A 20,046-nucleotide genomic window follows, 5' to 3' on the forward strand; every position below is an offset into this window, starting at 1 on the left:
TAGAGGAGCGTATCTAGTCGATACTACTATGATTACATCAATATTTTTTATCGTCCCTCGACACATGAGAACTTAAATTATGACCAATGTATGACCCTGTATACTTGGTATCGGATTGATACCTAAATGTGTGGTATCATCCAAAACTACGGTAATGTAAAGTATCCAAACAACAGAAGAATAAGTGATTATTACATTTTAACAGAAGTGTAGATCGAACATGTCGAAACAGAAAATAAGCATATATTGGAGTATGAACACATCAGGGACCATCAAAAAGGCACAACAGAGACTTTACTTTCTGAGACTCCTCAAAAAGAACAACCTGTCACAAAAACTGCTTGTGTCCTTCTATCGCTGCTCAATAGAGAGTGTGCTGACATACTGCATGTGTGTATGGTATGCCAGCTGCACGGCGGCAGAGAGAAATGCACTTCAGAGGGTCATAAAAAATGCCATGAAGATCACTGGCTGCTCTCTCCCCTCCCCAGGTGAACTGTACAGTGCCAGGTGCCTCAAAAAGGCCCAAAACATCATAAGGGACCCATTTCAACCTGGACATAAACTTTTTGAACTGCTGCCCTCGGGCAGGAGATACAGGACAATAAAATGCCGGACAAACAGACTTAAAGGCCTACTAAAAGCCACTACTAGCGACCACGCAGTCTGATAGTTTATATATCAATGATGAAATCTTAACATTGCAACACATGCCAATACGGCCGGGTTAACTTATAAAGTGACATTTTAAATTTCCCGGGGAACTTCCGGTTCAAAACGCCTTTGGAGGATGACGTATGCGCGTGACGTCGCGAGGTCAACGGAAGTGTTTGGACCCTATTGGACACAATACACAAAGCTCTGTTTTCTTTGACAAAATTCCACAGTATTCTGGACATCTGTGTTGGTGAATCTTTTGCAATTTGTTTAATGAACAATGGAGGCTGCAAAGAAGAACGTTGTAGGTGGGATCGGTGTATTAGCGGCTGGCTGCAGCAACACAACAAGGAGGACTTTGTTGGATAGCAGACGCTAGCGCCGGCGACCTCACCTTGACTTCCTACGTCTCCGGGCCGCCGACCGCATCGTCGATCGCTGGAACGCAGGTGAGCACGGGTGTTGATGAGCAGATGAGGGCTGGCTGGCGTAGGTGGGGCGCTAATGTTTTTATCATAGCTCTGACGAGGTCCCGTTGCTAAGTTAGCGTCGTTAGCAACAGCATTGCTAGTCTTCGACAGGCGGCATAGCATTAACCGTGTATTTACATGTCCAGTGTTTGGTTCGGTGTCTCCTGATAGTAGTATTGTTGATCTTCTGTCTATCCTTCCAGTCAGGGATTTTTTAAATTTTGTTTCTATCTGCATTTGAGACAGATGCTATCACGTGAGCTCATGCTAAAGAGCTTCGTCGATGTATTGTCGTGGAGATAAAAGTCACTGTGAATGTCCATTTCGCCTTCTCGACTCTCATTTTCAAGAGGATATAGTATCCGAGGTGGTTTAAAATACAAATCCGTGATCCACAATAGAAAAAGGAGAGAGTGTGGAATCCAATGAGCCAGCTTGTACCTAAGTTACGGTCAGAGCAAAAAAATATATCTCTTGAACTGCATTCTAGTCCGTCACTCTAACGTTCCTCATCCACAAATCTTTCATCCTCGCTCAAATTAATGGGGTAATCGTCGCTTTCTCGCTCCGAATATCTCTCGCTCCATTGTAAACAACGGGGAATTGTGAGCAGCACTACCGCTTGTGACGTCACGCTACTTCCGGTAGGGGCAAGGCTTTTTTTTTTTATCAGCGAGCAAAAGTTGCGAACTTTATCGTCGATTTTCTCTACTAAATCCTTTCAGCAAAAATATGGCAATATCGCGAAATGATCAAGTATGACACATAGAATGGATCTGCTATTCCCGTTTAAATAAAAAAAATTCCTTTCAGTAGGCCTTTAAGAACACTTTTTACCCGAGAGCAATCGTGTCGCTGAACACAAGACGACAATAAAGAATGTGCATGTGAGCTGTAAGCTTGCTGTTTTTATGTATTTTATGTACTTTTGTCTATTTATCTATGTTCTTATGTTTTTATGTGTTATGAATTTGCACTAAATTAGTTTTGCTTGCAATTTCGTTGTACAATGTACAATGACAATAAAGATATATTCTATTCTATTCTATATTAACAGTAAATGAACAAGTAGATCAGGGGTCACCAACGCGGTGCCCGCGGGCACCAGGTAGCCCGTAAGGACCAGATGAGTAGCCCGCTGGCCTGTTCTGAAAATAGTTCAAATAGCAGCACTCACCAATGAGCTGCCTCTATTTTTTAAATTGTATTTATTTACTAGCAAGCTGGTCTCGCTTTGCTCGACATTTTTAATTCTAAGAGAGACAAAACTCAAATAGAATTTGAAAATCCAAGAAAATATTTTAAAGACTTGGTCTTCACTAACTGACAAAGAAACAGATAACAGATTTGGTGTCCAGTTCAAAGTGTGACATGATTTATTTAAAAATTTGAGAGTTGACTTTAGTATTTTACATGAGTTATTTGTACAAACATGGTGCAAAGTAATTCATGATTTGTTAAAAACTGTTAGTGGCTAGCTAGTTAAAATGGGATATTGTGATTTCACAAGACTGTCTTAGAAGTGATCATTTGAAAATGTTCAATTTGAAAAATGTGCACTTAGAGAAAATATAAAAATAAAGTGTTGCATATTTATATTTATCTGTTTCTATATATATTTATTGTGAGAAATCATTAAGATGATCAGTGTTTCCACAAAGATAAATATTATTAATTATTAATAATAACATAGAGTTAAAGGTAAATTGAGCAAATTGGCTATTTCTGGCAATTTATTTAAGTGTGTATCAAACTGGTAGCCCTTCGCATTAATCAGTACCCAAGAAGTAGCTCTTGCTTTCAAAAAGGTTGGTGACCCCTGAAGTAGATTAATAATCAGTTTTTACAGCTTGTTCTTTATAATTTTGACAAAATATTATAATGATAAATGACACAATATGCTATTGCATACGTCAGCAGACTAATTAAGAGTCTTTGTTTACTAAATAAAAGGCAAGTTGTCTAGTATGTTCACTATTTTATTTAAGGACTAAGTTGTTCTTCGATTGCAATAATAAACATACAGGTATGTTTAATGTACCCTAACATTTTTTGTGAAAATACAGCCAATAATGCCATTTTTTGGGGTCTCCTTTATTTAGAAAAGTATCGAAAATATCGAAATACATTTTGGTACTGGTACCAAAATATTGGTATCGAGACAACCCTATCTCAAACCCATTAAAGAGGATATACGGAGAAGGTCACAGAGAAAAATGAAAATATGAAAAATAGACATACCTGATTAGGTCTTGTGTGCGAGTATTGAAGGAATCTGTGGCAGAGTTTTTGACTTTGACATCTGGCGAAGAAATCAGCGCGTTATCACCTTTTCCCGACTCTGAGGTGAGCGACCACAGGCACCCCATGATGGTAGCCGTGGTCTGCAACAAGCCGGTGGTCAAACCCTCAAAGACTTGTTTGTTAACAGTGCGGCCAAAGATGGACTTGTCCTCGTCTGGGACATAAAGCTGCAAGCGAGAAGACAAAAAAAGAGATAAGCATGAATTAGTTTTTTATGTTATGTTATACATATTGTACAGTATGTAGTAAGTCTGTATTGTTCAGTTGACACTGTTGTACAAGGCTTCAGACATTACTCAGCAACCAGACACCGCAACCAAAGACAAAGTCTTCTTCTAAAGCTGAGCAAGAACATGTACCGTATTTTTCGGACTATAAGGCGCACTTAAAACCCTTTAATTTTCTAAAAATTCGACATTGCGCCTTATAACAACCCGGTGCGCCTAATATACGGAATAATTCTGGTTGTGCTAACAGACCTTGAAGCAATTTTATTTGGTACATGGTGAAATGATAAGTGTGACCAGTAGATGGCAGTCACACATAAGAGATACGTGTAGACTGCAATATGACGCCGGTAAACAACACCAAAACCTAAAATGTTCCATTGAAAATAAAGAACATTACACCTGGCACTCAAAAATCTGTCAAAATGTTTTTAGTACGACTTTGAAGCCGCACCACTTGATGGATTGTCGGCCCATTACGGCTACCGTAGTCAGAAGTACGATTGTTATTATGGTACGTGTATAATGACCGCAAAATGGCACCCATTAGCGGACACATTATCTGGCGTTTTGTTTCACAATATTATGCAAAAGCAACTTTTCTTACCTTCTGGTACTTGTTGATCTTTTATTGAGATCTGCATAAGTCCTGAAAATTTGCGCAAGTTCGCCATTGTAGTCCGTGCCGACGACGTAGTCGATAAGATTCTTCTTTTTCTCTATCTTCTTGTTATGGGACATTCATCCTCTGCTGTTGCCATTTCCAATATAAAGTAGTGTAAAGTTCTTACTTATATCTGTCAGTAGACTCCGCATGAAAGCGCTAAAAACTATCGGTATCGTGGGTTTACGTAATTCACCCACAGAACTTTAGTTATTAGAGAGTTCAATAAGCTTCTTCTTTTTCTCTATCTTCTTATGTGACATTCATTCTCTGCTGTTGCCATTTCTAATATAAAGTAGTGTAAAGTTCTTACTTATATCTGTGAGTAAACTCACCATGAAAGCGCTAAAACATACCGGTGTAGTGAGTTTACATTATTCACCCAAGGAACTTTAGTTATTAGAGAGTTCCGGTTGGACGGTTTTTCAAGGGACACATTTCCGGCGTTGTTGTTGCACTAGTGAGCCACGGATGAGGAGATGCTGCTCCGTTTTTGGTTGAAGTAAAGTCTGAATGTCATTAAAACAGTTAGCTCCATCTTTTGACACTTTTTCCACTCCCGTCCTTGCACGCTACACCGCTACAACAAAGGTGACGGGGAGAAGACACTGTCGAAGGTGAACTACGTAAATAAGATCGTATGAAAATAGACCCACTCAACAGTGCGCCCTATGGTCCAGAAAATATGGTAATAGACTGTTTCTGTTTAAAATATGGAGCCTTCTCCCATATAGCTGGTAACCTGATAGTGTTGTGAAACATCCATCATCTACAGGTCACATGTAAGTTGTAAACTCCCTGTGTTGTAAACCAGGGTTTTTCAACCACTGTGCCGCGGCACACTAGTGTGCCGTGAGATATTGTCTGGTCTGCCGTGGGAAATTATGCAACGTCACCTAATTGGTCCAAAAAATATTTTTTGCAAATCAATAATTATAATAATGTGCCGTTGTCTAGTGCAGTGTTTTTCAAACTTTTTTGGTATGTAAAAGGTATGTAACGCTTAAACCAAAAATGAACAAAAGGCAAGTCCCGCTAGGAAAAGGCACTGAAGCATAGGGATGGCTATGCAAAACAAAAGTAAAACTGAACTGGCTACAAAGTAAACAAAAACAGAATGCTGGACGACAGCAAAAACTTACAGAGTGTGGAGCGGAGACGGCGTCCACAAAGTACAGCCGTACATGACATGACAAACAACAGAGTCCCCACAAAGAAGTATAGCGTACGCACAACTTAAATAGTCTTGATTGCGAAAACAAAGCAGGTGCGGGCAATAAAACTCAAAGGAAGGCGTGATGCTGCTACGGGAGAACACCAACAAAACAGGAAGGGTCACCAAATTAACAGCGCAAGACAGAAACTAAAGCACTACATACAGGAAACAACAACAAAGTCAAAATAAGGCATGACAACCTGGTGGAGTTTCATTTTTTAACCTTTTATGCTAGTGGTGTGCCTCCGTATTTTTTTTAATGAAAAAAATGTGCCTTGGCTCAAAAAAGGTTGAAAAATACTGTTGTAAACGATACAACAGTCACCTGATGAACATGCTTGAGGCTCATTCAATTAGGGCTGCAACTAACGATTAATTTGATAATCGATTAATCTGTCGATTATTACTTCGATGAATCGATTAATAATCGGATAAAAGAAACAAACTACATTTCTATCCTTTCCAGCATTTTATTTTAAAAAAACAGCATACTGGCACCATACTTATTTTGATTAATGTTTCTCAGCTGTTTGTAAATGTTGCAGTTTATAAATAAAGATTTATTTTTAAAAAAAAAAAATTTAAAAAAAAAAAATTTTTTTTTTTGTTTTTTTTTTAAAAGCCTCTGCGCATGCGCATAACAGATCCAACGAATCGATGACTAAATTAATCGGCAACTATTTTTATAATCGATTTTAATCGATTTAATCGATTAGTTGTTGCAGCCCTACATTCAATACACAGTCAGGTAAATATACTCGAAAATATTAGACAGTCAGTTGAGCCTTTTGATAAGAAAGTAAAGGGGAAAAATAGCAGAGGTCTGAATGCTGACTGTGGAGGTAAATCCAGACCAATGCCGACATTCTCCGCAAATCTAATTAAAGCGGGGACTTGCTCATATGGCAAAGCAAATCTCACATACCGAGACATGGACATACTGAGGCACAGACAAACAATATCAAATGCATTGAATTTGTGAGGGCACCTATAATTTGTCAGAGCAGGGGGGAAAGTGAGGTCTGTCTGCTGCAGCACTACAAGACATGTCAGTCAGCAGACTAGCAGCTGGGATATGTTTTATATCAACTGTAGCATGCAAGCCAAACTCACTCTCAGTGCCCTCAGGAAATATGACTGCTCATGATTGGAGCTCAGCACTGGAGAAAGAAGCCCCAGTAGAGTTCACGCATGTACCGCAACATGGTGCCTGTGACTATGTTGTGAGTATGGCCCAACACCAGGAGATGTTTGCAGAGATTTGAAGTTGACTTCTTACGAGGCGATGAAAGACACAAACATGACATGCTGCCACAGTGCAGCCTGGCTGAGTGTGCTCTCACGTTTCCTTTGTGAAACGGCTTGGCCGTGGTTTGTTAGATGATAGTTGGCGTCTGCTCCGTCTTTCATTAATGCTGGAGCATGCACAAACGGTAACAGCAACAGTGGAGCCTAAATAAAACATGTATTGACTTTGATGTACAGTACGGCCAAAAGTTTGGACACACCTTCTCATTCAATGCATTTTCTTTATTTTCATGACTATTTACATTGTAGATTGTCACATCAAAACTATGACACCCGGGAAGCGAAAACCATTTCAGGTGACTACCTCTTGAAGCTCTTGGAGAGAATGCCTAGAGTGTGCAAAGCGGTAATCAGAGCAAAGGGTGGCTATTTTGAAGAAACTAGAATATAAAACATGTTTTCAGTTATTTCACCTTTTTTTGCTAAGTACATAACTCCACATGTGTTCATTCATAGTTTTGATGTGACAATTTACAATGTAAATACCGTAATTTCCGGACTATAAGCCGCTACTTTTTCCCCTCGTTCTGGTCCCTGCGGCTTATACAAGGGTGCGGCTTATTTACGGCCTGTTCTTCTCCGACACCGACGAAGAGGATTTCGGTGGTTTTAGTACGCAGGAGGAAGACGATGACACAATGATTAAAGACTGACTTTTCATATAGCGGTAGGCTGGTTATTTTGATAACGTACAGGCGAGCACTTTGTATTACTTTGCACCGTTGTATTATTTGTACTCTGCACGAATGCTGTTCGCCATGTCAAAGATGTGAAAGTTTGATTGAATGATTGAAAGATTTATTGTTAATAAATGGGACGCTTTGCGTTCCCAAACAGTCATCTCTGTCCCGACAATCCCCTCCGTGGTAGCAGGAACCCCTATATACTACGGTAATTACACGTCAAAACCCTGCGGCTTATAGTCGGGTGCGGCTTATATATGGAGCAATCTGTATTTTCCCCTAAATTTAGCTGGTGCGGCTTATAGTCCGGAAATTACGGTAGTCATGAAAATAAAGAAAACACATTTAACCCTTGTGTAATGTTCATATTGTTGTTACTCAGCCGGCGTTTGTGGGTCTGATGGACCCGTTGCATTTTGTGGCTTTGAATGCCTCACAATCAAACACATTTATGTTAAAATACTGAACAGATGTTTACCATATCCCAATAAACTTCTGTTCAGTATTTTAACATAAAAGTGTTTGATTGTGAGGCATTAAAAGACACAAAATGCAACGGGTCCATCAGACCCACAAACGCTGGCTGAGTAACAACAATATGAACGTTGCACGGAAAATTTCTCTGCCAGTTTCTGCATCCCACAGGGATTCTTCTTTTGTGTTTCTGCACCTGCGGTTCCCACACAAAGTTGCAACATTGTTTGTCAACACTGTCTGCTCTCATTTTCTCGCACATTTGACCCTCTGATGTTCTGTGTATCTACACTCTGTCCTCCTCCTGTCTAAGCCTGCTGTGTGAGTGTGTGTATGTGTGGGTGGGTGGATGCGTGTGGTAGACAACACAACATCAAATTCCACACTTCTATTAGTCCAGTGGACCCGGGCATCTTATATGTAATAGAAATTTAAATATGTATTCTGATATATGTTCTTCACAGAAAATGAGCCAAAGTCAGTGAGTCTCAGTTTGAAAACTTAAATAATTGTATCATTTTTCTTTTAATAAAAAATGAAACCGGGCCCCACAGACCCGAACACCACACATAGGAAGTTTTCGGGTCCTATGTGAGAAAGTGTGTCCAAACTTTTGGCCTTTACTGTAATAGTATCTGATGTGTGCCTAATAGAAATAAAGTGAAACAAGTAAAACAGAAGCACTAATAGAATGGAAATAACTAGAGATGTCCGATAATATCGGTCTGCCGATATTATCGGCGGATAAATGCCTTAAAATGTAATATCGGAAATTATCGGTATCGTTTTTTTTATTATCAGTATCGTTTTTTGTTTTTTTTTATTAAATCCACATAAAAAACACAAGATACACTTACAATTAGTGCACCAACCCACCCCATTTACACTCATTCACACAAAAGGGTTGTTTCTTTCTGTTATTAATATTCTGCTTCCTACATTATATATCAATATATATCAATACAGTCTGCAAGGGATACAGTCCGTAAGCACACATGATTGTGCGTGCTGCTGCTCCACTAATAATACTAACCTTTAACAGTTAATTTTACAAATTTTCATTAATTACTAGTTTCTATGTAACTGTTTTTATATTGTTTTACTTTCTTTTTTATTCAAGGAAAAGTTTTTAATTTATTTATCTTATTTTATTTGATTCATTTTTTTAAAAAGTACCTTATCTTCACCATACCTGGTTGTCCAAATTAGGCATAATAATGTGTTAATTCCACGACTGTATATATCGGTTGATATCGGTATCGGTAATTAAAGAGTTGGACAATATCGGCATATCGGATATCGGCAAAAAGCCATTATCGGACATCCCTAGAAATAACACTAAATTAACATTTTAACAAACAAAGATCGTTTTTTTCTTCGTGTTAACTTTGCTGAATGTCACCAGCTAAAACCACAATTTTCTTTCCAAACAAAAAATATAAAACCCCCACTATTGGCTAGAATGTTACCATGTGTTTTAAAAAATTATCTTGAACAAAAAAGTCAATATTTCTCCCAGATACAGATTATAATCAATACAAAGACACGGCGAACAATGCGCAGTCATGCTTTTGTTACGCTAGGTCAGTGTTTTTCAACCTTTTTTGAGCCAAGAAACATTTTTTGCGTTGAAAAAAATCCAGGGGCACACCACCAGCAGAAATCATTAAAAAAACGAAACTCAGTTGACAGTAAAAAGTCGTCGTTGCAATTGTTTGATATGACTTTAAAGCAGACCTGGGCATGCTGCGGCCCGCGGGCCACATCTGGCCCTTTGTACGTCCCTGTCTGGACCGCGTGAGGCCAATCATAAATTACAAAATAAATTTAAAAAAGTATCTATCTCGAGTGTGCAATACAACGGTGCTGCTTTTGTTTTGCACACCAAGTCTGACGCTCTTTTTAAACTTTTATTGAGCAACCTATACTAACACAGCTCAACTTATCTCGTTCTTTCCACACACACATCTATCCTCACTCCTCATTTCCGCAACAGCAACGCCTCCTCCTTCTTCGCCAATCACCTTACAGGCGTGCTACATTCACAACAAAGAGGATGCAGGATAAAGTGACAGAAATTGAAATTTTTGCATTGTATTATACATCAGGAAGTGTTGTGTAAGAAAATGTTAAAAATAAAACCATCAAAAGCCATCTGCTTTTGTATAAAGATAAGTTAGGTTAAATGAAAATATTATTATTATTATTTATCTTACGGTATATCAAAAATAATTTAAGCAAAATTTAATTGAAATATTGTCGGTGTGGCCCTCCAGCAGTGCTCGGGTAGCTCATGCGGCCCCCGGTAAAAATTAATTGCCCACCCCTGCTTTAAAGCATAACCAAGCATGCATAAATATAGCTCTTGTCTCTAAGTAGGTGTACTGTCACCACCTGTCACATCACACCCTGACTTATTTTGAATTTTGCTGTTTTCCTGTGTGTAGTGTATTAGTTCTTGTCTTGCGCTCCTATTTTAATGGCTTTCTCTCTTGTTTTTGTATTTTCCTGTAGCAGTTTCATGTCTTCCTTTGAGCAATATTCCCCGCATCTACTTTGTTTTAGCAATCAAGAATATTTAAGTTGTTTTTATCCTTCTTTGTGGGGACATTGTTGATTGTCATGTCATGTTTGGATGTAAATGGTCTTTGCTCCACAGTAAGTCTTTGCTGTTGTCCAGCATTCTGTTTTTGTTTACTTTGTAGCAAGTTCAGTTTTAGTCTTGTTCTGCACAGCCTTCCTTAAGCCTCAATGCCTTTTCTTAGGGGCACTCACCTTTTGTTTATTTTTGGTTTAAGCATTAGACACCTTTTTTACCTGCACGCTGCCTCCCACTGTTTCCGACATCTACAAAGCAATTAGCTACCTGCTGCCACCTACTGATATGGAAGAGTATTACACGGTTACTCTGCCCAGCTCTAGACAGCACTGACACTCAACAACAACACATCATTTGCAGACTATAATTACTGCTTTGCAAAAAATATTTTTAACCCAAATAGGTGAAATTACATAATCTCCCACGGCACACCAGACTATCTCACAGCACACTAGTGTGCCGCGGCACAGTGGTTGAAAAACACTGCGCTAGGTTATACATTCAATGATAGATAAGGTTAGAAGCTTAACTTCATTACTTTCACTTTCATTATTTGACAACAAGGTGTGTCCTGGTGTTACATGAAGCCTAGCCTGTGATGCATTTTTGTATCGCTGGCTTGAAAATCAGAAAATGATGTTAAAAGTATTAATGGATCTGGATAACATTGCCTTACTGTGAGCTGATGCAGCAGTAGGTCCATGAGGAGAGCAATCTTGTTGCTAAACAGTACATAGGAGCAGTTGAGGGGACAGCAAGCGCACGCCAAGTAGTAGGTATTCACAGCAGCACAGAGAGACCTAACACACAAAAAGAGACATTATTCATCACAGATTGAGGGTTTCTTTCTTGTGCTACTATATTGTTGTCAAAGTGTAGCCCCGAGCATTGATAGAACTATTTTTCACTAATCAGGACACCAAACACTCTGTATTTGTGCTTCTCTAGGGTGCATAGTCTGTCATAGCTGACAACAGGCAAACAGAAGTCAGTTTAAACGATTAAACCTCCCATGTCAGCCACTTATGAGAAGACTCCCCACATGAGAGCACCATCCTTAAAGGAGAGGAGTCCCATTTTGGCTGAGATAGTGCAGCATTTCCAATTGTTCCTCTCAGCAGCTCCTTGTGGCCCCAGGCAGTCTGCTCTAAAACAAGCCCCAGAGAAGAGTGATACCTCTAAGAACTGACCAATCCTTCTGCTGTGACGGCTACTTCACCCTTACATTGTATTTCTTATTGCTGGTGCAGGGATGAACGCCTGTTTTAAGTAGGTTCTCTGAAATATGTCCCATCACACACAGGTTCAGTATACCAGTGTTTTTCAACCATTTTTGAGCCAAGGCACAATTTTTGCGTTGAAAAAATGCGGAGGCACACCACCTGCAGAAATCATTAAAAAACTAAACTCAGTTGACAGTAAAAAGTCGTTGTCGCAATTGTTGGATATGACTTTAAAGCATAACTAAGCATGCATCAATATACACTACCGTTCAAAAGTTTGGGGTCACCCAAACAATTTTGTGGAATAGCCTTCATTTCTAAGAACAAGAATAGACTGTCGAGTTTCAGATGAAAGTTCTCTTTTTCTGGCCATTTTGAGCAATTAATTGAGCCCACAAATGTGATGCTCCAGAAACTCAATCTGCTCAAAGGAAGGTCAGTTTTGTAGCTTCTGTAACGAGCTAAAGTGTTTTCAGATGTGTGAACATGATTGCACAAGGGTTTTCTAATCATCAATTAGCCTTCTGAGCCAATGAGCAAACACATTGTACCATTAGAACACTGGAGTGATAGTTGCTGGAAATGGGCCTCTATACACCTATGTAGATATTGCACCAAAAAGCAGACATTTGCAGCTAGAATAGTCATTTACCACATTAGCAATGTATAGAGTGTATTTCTTTCAAGTTAAGACTAGTTTAAAGTTATCTTCATTGAAAAGTACAGTGCTTTTCCTTCAAAAATAAGGACATTTCAATGTGACCCCGAACTTTTGAACGGTAGTGTAGCTCTTGTCTCAAAGTAGGTGTACTGTCACATCACACCCTGACTTATTTTGAGTTTGTTGCTGTTTTCCTGTGTGTAGTGTTTTACTTCTTGTCTTGCGCTCCTATTTTGGTGGCTTTTTCTCTTGTTTTGGTATTTTCCTGTAGCAGTTTCATGTCTTCTTTTGAGCGATATTTCCCGCATCTATTTAGTTTTAGCAATCAAGAATATTTCAGTTGTTTTTATCCTTCTTTGTGGGCACATTGTTGATTGACATGTCATGTTCGGATGTACATTGTGGACGCCCTCTCTGCTCCACAGTAAGTCTTTGCTGTCGTCCAGCATTCTGTTTTTGTTTACTTTGCAGCCAGTTCAGTTTTAGTTTCGTTCTGCATAGCCTTCCCTAAGCTTCAATTACTTTTCTTAGGGGCACTCACCTTTTTTTATTTTTGGTTTAAGCATTAGACATCTTTTTACCTGCACGCTGCCTCCCGCCGTTTACGACATTTACAAAGAAATTAGCTACCTGCTGCCACCTACTGATATGGAAGAGTATTACACGGTTACTCTACCGAGCTGTAGACAGCACCAACACTCAACAACAACACATCATTTGCACACTATAATTACTGGTTTGCAAAAAAATATTTTAACCCAAATAGGTGAAATTAGATAATCTCCCACGGCACACCAGACTTTATCTCACGGCACACTAGTGTGCCGCGGCACAGTGGTTGAAAAACACTGCAGTATACAGTACAGGCCAAAAGTTTGGACACACCTTCTCCTCTTTCAAAGTGCCAAAAATCATGCATTTAGGACATTTTAAACAGTTCATTTTTTTTACCTTGTAAAAAGAAGCATGCTTTTTAGTAGTATTTGTGTGCATCTTTAAAAAAACACAAATTCTTCTTTTCAGCACATATGATAGGTTGATTGGCAACACTAAATGGTCCCTAGTGTGTGAATGTTGTCTGTCTGTCTGTCTGTGTTGGCCCTGTGATGAGGTGGCAACTAGTCCAGGGTGTACCCCGCCTTCCGCCCGAATGCAGCTGAGATAGGCTCCAGCACCCCCCGCGACTCCAAAAGGGACAAGCGGTAGAAAATGGATGGATGGATGATAGACAGTACAGGCCAAACGTTTGGACACACCTTCTCATTCAATGTGTTTTCTTTATTTTCATGACTATTTACATTGTAGATTGTTACATCAAAACTATGAATACTAGGCCACCTACTCAGTGGCCTAGTGGTTAGAGTGTCCGCCCTGAGATGGGTAGGTTGTGAGTTCAAACCCCGGCCGAGTCATACCAAAGACTATAAGAATGGGACCCGTTACCTCCCTCAGCATCAAGGGTTGGAATTGGGGGTTAAATCACCAAAATGATTCCCGGGCACGGCAACCGCTGCCGCTCACTGCTCCCCTCACCTCCCAGGGAGTGATCAAGGGTGATGGGTCAAATGCAGAGAATAATTTTGCCACACCTAGTGTGTGTGTGACAATCATTGGTACTTTAACTTTAACTGAACACATGTGGAGTTATGTACTTAAACAAAAAAAGGTGAAATAACTGAAAATATGTTTTATATTCTACTTTCTTCAAAATAGCCACCCTTTGCTCTGATTACTGCTTCACACACCCTTGGCATTCTCTCCATGAGCTTCAAAAGGTAGTCACCTGAAATGGTGTTCACTTCACAGGTGTGCTTGAAGCTCATGGAGAGAATGCCAAGAGTGTGGAAAGCAGTAATTAGAGCAAAGGGTGGCTATTTTGAAGAAACTAGAATATAAAACGAGAGGAGCCAGATGAGGTGGTTCGGGCATCTGGTCAGGATGCCACCCGAACGCCTCCCTAGGGAGGTGTTTAGGGCACGTCCAACCGGTAGGGGGCCACGGGGAAGACCCAGGACACGTTGGGAAGACTATGTCGCCCGGCTGACCTGGGAACGCCTCGGGATCCCCCGGGAGGAGGTGGACGAAGTGGCTGGGGAGAGGGAAGTCTGGGCTTCTCTGCTTAGGCTGCTGCCCCCGCGACCCGACCTCGGATAAGCGGAAGAAGATGGATGGATAGAATATAAAACATGTTTTCAGTTATTTCACCTTTTGTTGTGAAGTACATAACTCCACATGTGTTCATTCATAGTTTTGATGTGACAATCTACAACAGGGGTCACCAACCTTTTTGAAAGCAAGAGCTACTTCTTGGGTAGTGATTAATGCAAAGGACTACCAGTTTGATACACACTTAAATAAATTGCCAGAAATAGCCAATTTGCTCAATTTACTTTTAACTCTATGTTATTATTAATAATTAATGATATTTACACTTAATTGAACGGTTTAAAAGAGGAAAAAACACGAAAAAAATTACAATTAAATTTTGAAACATAGTTTATCTTCAATTTCGACTCAACCGAGAAAAAGAAGAGAAAAACTAGCTAATTCGAATCTTTCTGAAAAAATTTAAAAAAGAATTTATGGAACATCATTAGTAATTTTTCCTGATTAAGATTCATTTTAGAATTTTGATGACATGTTTTAAATAGGTTAAAATCCAATCTACACTTTGTTAGAATATAGAACAAATTGGACCAAGCTATATTTCTAACAAAGACAAATCATTATTTCTTCTAGATTTTCCAGAATTTTTTTTTAAAAGAAATTCAAAAGACTTTGAAATAAGATTTAAATTTGATTCTACAGATTTTCTAGATTTGCCAGAATAATTTTTTTGAATTTTAATCATAATATGTTTGAAGAAATATTTCACAAATATTCTTCGTCGAAAAAACAGAAGCTAAAATGAAGAATTAAATTAAAATGTATTATTCTTTGCAATAAAAAAAATTAATTTACTTGAACATTGATTTAAATTGTCAGGAAAGAAGAGGAAGGAATTTAAAAGGTAAAAAGGTATATGTGTTTAAAAATCCTAAAATCATTTTTAAGGTTGTATTTTTTCTCTAAAATTGTCTTTCTGAAAGTTATAAGAAGCAAAGTAAAAAAAATTTATGAATTTATTTAAACAAGTGAAGACCAAGTCTTAAAAATATTTTCTTGGATTTTCAAATTCTATTTGAGTTTTGTCTCTCTTAGAATTAAAAATGTCGGAAAAGCGATAACAGCATGCTAGTAAATAAATAAAATTTAAAAAATAGAGGCAGCTCACTGGTAAGTGCTGCTATTTGAGCTATTTTTAGAACAGGCCAGCGGGCTACTCATCTGGTCCTTACGGACTACCTGGTGCCCGCGGGCACCGCTTTGGTGACCCCTGATCTACAATGTAAATAGTCATGAAAATAAAGAAAACGCATTGAATGAGGAGAAGGTGTGTCCAAACTTTTGGCCTGTGTTGTATACTGAACCTGTGTATGATGGGACATATTTCAGAGAACCTACTTAAAACAGGAGTTCATCCCTGCACCAACAATAAGAAATAAAACATATTTGAAAGACTATAAATCTCTCCTCTGAGCAGACTTGAATGAAATCCATTGACTTCTGGAGAAACAAATCTGGGTCTACAATCAACTCACTCCACTGCTCATGCAACGAGCATACAATTGCTTTGTAACACAGCTAATCGGGCTAGTCTTTAGTCGTCTCTGAACAAATGGGCAGTCTATCAAAGACATGTTTGTGTTATGCCCTTACACCAGCTCGTACAAAGAAGCACCGCAGCCATCCGTCTTTGGTTTCCCTTCCACCTAATTGAGCTCGATGAGGTCCGACACCTGATAGGCCCTCTCTGGGAATCCCAAAAGCAATTTGCGACAGCTCCAGTCCGCATTTTTGAGAGACAATTTGGTAAAGTGCCACACCAACTTGTCTCCTGTTACGCAAACATGTTGGGTGTGGCGGTCAGTCTATGGAGGCAACATTCCTTTAGCTACACCTCCATGAGGACGTTCTTTGCGTGGTCCCTCAAATGACCACACCAAACTTTACCCATTGAGTCCACACAATTATAGCCTTTCTGCTATATAAAAACATGTATTTTATTGGGATAAGCGATATAAGCTGCACACAAAGTTAACCTTACAAAACAAAGGATTACCATTTTACCTGTGACTCTTTTTTTTTAATCCTCAGAGAATGCGGACAAGAGGTGGAGCTTACCTGATCAACTCTAACCGTGATCTGGTGCTGCCTGGGTGGTCACCAAGCATTTTGTATGATAGGGTGCAGGCTTAGGGAGGTGGAGCTGACCTCTGCTTTAAAATGTCTCTAGGCTAGTCCTTTTATTGGGTAAAATGGGTAAGACTAGTTCAGTTATTTTCGAGAGAGACAAAACAACTTACTTTGTGATTTATTTTTGTGCATATTTTTTGTTTTACTACACAAAAAGGTACCGTAATGCGGTTAATAACACAACAAACATGTCAAAGGGTCTTTTTTTTTTTTTATCACTGCCCTGATTTATCTACCCTGGGATCTATGGTCTTTGGTCTCACATGTCTCACCTTCTGTACACTTCCTATGTGAGCAGTCAAGCTTGGCAAGAGTAAACCGGCAGAAATCGGACCAACTTCCAGATCAGGTTGAATTTCCGCCTCTTAAACAGGGCAAATTTGTGTTCAGGGGAAGAAAACGAATCCTAAGCCAAAATAAAAAAGTCAGAGGAAATCCAGTTCTGGTGTCCTCAAACAATCCCTTCATTCACCTCTATTTAAATGACATTTCATTTGATTCTGCTGCTGATCACTGGGATACCACGGAGTGCTTCTAGGACATCAGCTTTGCCTGTCGCTCCACGCTGACCAGGTCGGAGTTGTTGGGGAATCTTAAAAGCCGTAACACCCTCAAAATGAATGGTGGAAACATCCTGAAATGTAATCACTGGCAGCAAGTTGGATTGAGAGGTTGAAATATAACTTGGGTTAACATGCACGTCAAAGGACTTCTCTGGAGATCATCCGATCATGTTACCATGACAACTTCACAAGTCGTTTCAAGTCAGGTTGCATGAGAAATACAAACATCCGAATTACATTATTCATTTAACAATATAACTTATTGTAGGTGTAGGACAGCAATGCATTGTATTGATATACACTACATCAGGGGTCACCAACGCGGTGCCCGCGGGCACCAGGTAGCCCGTAAGGACCAGATGAGTAGCCCGCTGGCCTGTTCTAAAAATAGCTCAAATAGCAGCACTTACCAGTGAGCTGCCTCTATTTTTTTAATTTTATTTATTTACTAGCAAGCTGGTCTCGCTTTGCTCGACATTTTTGATTCTAAGAGAGACAAAACTCAAATAGAATTTGAAAATCCAAGAAAATATTTTAAAGACTTGGTCTTCTTTTGTTTAAATAAATTCATTATTTTTTTTACTTTGCTTCTTATAACTTTCAGAAAGACAATTTAATAGAAAAAATACAACCTTAAAAATGATTTTAGGATTTTTAAACACATATACCTTTTTACCTTTTAAATTCCTTCCTCTTCTTTCCTGACAATTGAAATCAATGTTCAAGTCAATTTATTTTTTTTATTGTAAAGAATAATAAATACATTTTAATTTAATTCTTCATTTTAGCTTCTGTTTTTTCGACGAAGAATATTTGTGAAATATTTCTTCAAACTTATTATGATTAAAATTCAAAAAAATGATTCAGGCAAATCTAGAAAATCTGTAGAATCAAATTTAAATCTTATTTCAAAGTCTTTTGAATTTCTTTAAAAAAAAATTTGTTCTGGAAAATCTAGAAGAAATAATGATTTGTCTTTGTTAGAAATATAGCTTGGTCCAATTTGTTATATATTCTAACAAAGTGCAGATTGGATTTTAACTTATTTAAAACATGTCTTTAAAATTCTAAAATTAATCTTAATCAGGAAAAATTACTAATGATGTTCCATAAATTATTTTTTTAATTGTATTTTTTTTTTTTCAAAAAGATTCAAATGAGCTAGTTTTTCTCTTCTTTTTTTCGGTTGAATTTTGAATTTTAAAGAGTCGAAATTGAAGATAAACTATGTTTCAAAATGTAATTGTCATTTTTTGTGTGTTTTCTCCTCTTTTAAACCGTTCAATTAAGTGTAAATATCATTAATTATTAATAATAACAGAGTTAAAGGTGAATTGAGCAAATTGGCTATTTCTGGCAATTTATTTAAGTGTGTATCAAACTGGTAGCCCTTCGCATTAATCACTACCCAAGAAGTAGCTCTTGGTTTCAAAAATGTTGGTGACCCCTGCACTACAGTATGTTTCACACTGCCTTAAAAAGATGGCTACTTTGCTCCTTTTCGTAACTACCGTATATTCCACACCATAGGGCGCACCAAATTATATGCCGATGAGCGGGTCTAGTCAGGTCTATTTTCATACAAAAGGCGCACTGGATTATAAGGCGCATTAAAGGAGTCATGTTGGGATTTTTTTTTTCTAAATGTAAAAGACTTCCTTGTGGTCTACATCAGTGGTCCCCAACCACCGGGCCGCGGCCCGGTACCGGTCCGTGGACCGATTAGTACCGGGCCGCACAAGAATTTAAAAAAAAAAAAAAAAAAAAATATATATATTTTTTTTTTTTTATGAAATCAACATAAAAAACACAATATATACATTCTATATCAATATATAGCAATACAGCCTGCAGGGATACAGTCCGTAAGCACACATGATTGTATTTATTTATGTAAAAAAAATAAAAATAAAAATAAAAATAAATGTTTTTTTTTTTTTTTTTAAATACACCCCCCCACCGGTCCGTGGGACAAATTTTCAAGCGTTGACCGGTCCGCAGCTACAAAAAGGTTGGGGACCACTGGTCTACATAACATGTAATGGTGGTTCTTTGCTCAAAATGTTGCATAGATGATGTTTTACACATCATCTTCAAGTCGCTTTCTGACAGTCTCTTCAGGATGGGCCGTTGTGTGGGCGGTCTTATTTACGTGCCTCCACTTTTGACCGCGTCTTCTCCCCCGTCATCTTTATTGTAGCGGTGTAGCGTGCAAGGACGGGAGTGGAAGAAGTGTCAAAACATGGTGCTAACTGTTTTAATGACATTCACACTTTACTTCAATCAATAACGAAGCAGCATCTCCTCATCCGTGGCTCACTAGTGCAACAACAACGCCCGAAATGTGTCGCGTGAAAAACCGTCCGACCGGAACTCTCTAATAACTAAAGTTCCTTGGGTGAATAATGTAAACTCACTACACCGGTATGTTTTAGTGCTTTCATGGCGATATAAGTAAGAACTTTACACTACTCTATATTACAAATGGCAACAGCTGAGGATGAATGTCCCATAACAAGAAGATTATCGACTACGTTGTCTACAAAGACGGACTTGCGCAAATTTTCAGGACCAATGCAGATCCCAAATACAGATCAGCAGGTACCAGAAGGTAAGAAAAGTTGCTTTTGCATAATATTGTGAAACAAAAGATTTACCTTATACACACCATAATAATACTCCTATGTTGAAGCACAGTACA

The 20,046-nt window shown here is 38.6% G+C and overlaps 1 protein-coding gene across 4 annotated transcripts in view; it reads right to left on the reverse strand.

Annotated features, from left to right (window-relative positions):
* The window catches only part of scaper (S-phase cyclin A-associated protein in the ER), a 148,997-nt gene that overhangs the window by 28,752 nt on the left and 100,199 nt on the right, over positions 1-20,046 (reverse strand). For all 4 annotated transcript variants that reach the window (XM_062061329.1, XM_062061331.1, XM_062061328.1 and 1 more), the window contains 2 exons: positions 11,279-11,402; positions 3,369-3,598 (listed from right to left, as the gene is read on the reverse strand). In XM_062061329.1, the coding sequence (XP_061917313.1) occupies positions 3,369-3,598; positions 11,279-11,402 (354 nt within the window). The remainder of the gene's footprint in view (positions 1-3,368; positions 3,599-11,278; positions 11,403-20,046) is intronic.

The sequence above is a fragment of the Entelurus aequoreus genome, linkage group LG10, assembly GCF_033978785.1.
Source record: "Entelurus aequoreus isolate RoL-2023_Sb linkage group LG10, RoL_Eaeq_v1.1, whole genome shotgun sequence".
NCBI lineage: Eukaryota > Metazoa > Chordata > Actinopteri > Syngnathiformes > Syngnathidae > Entelurus > Entelurus aequoreus.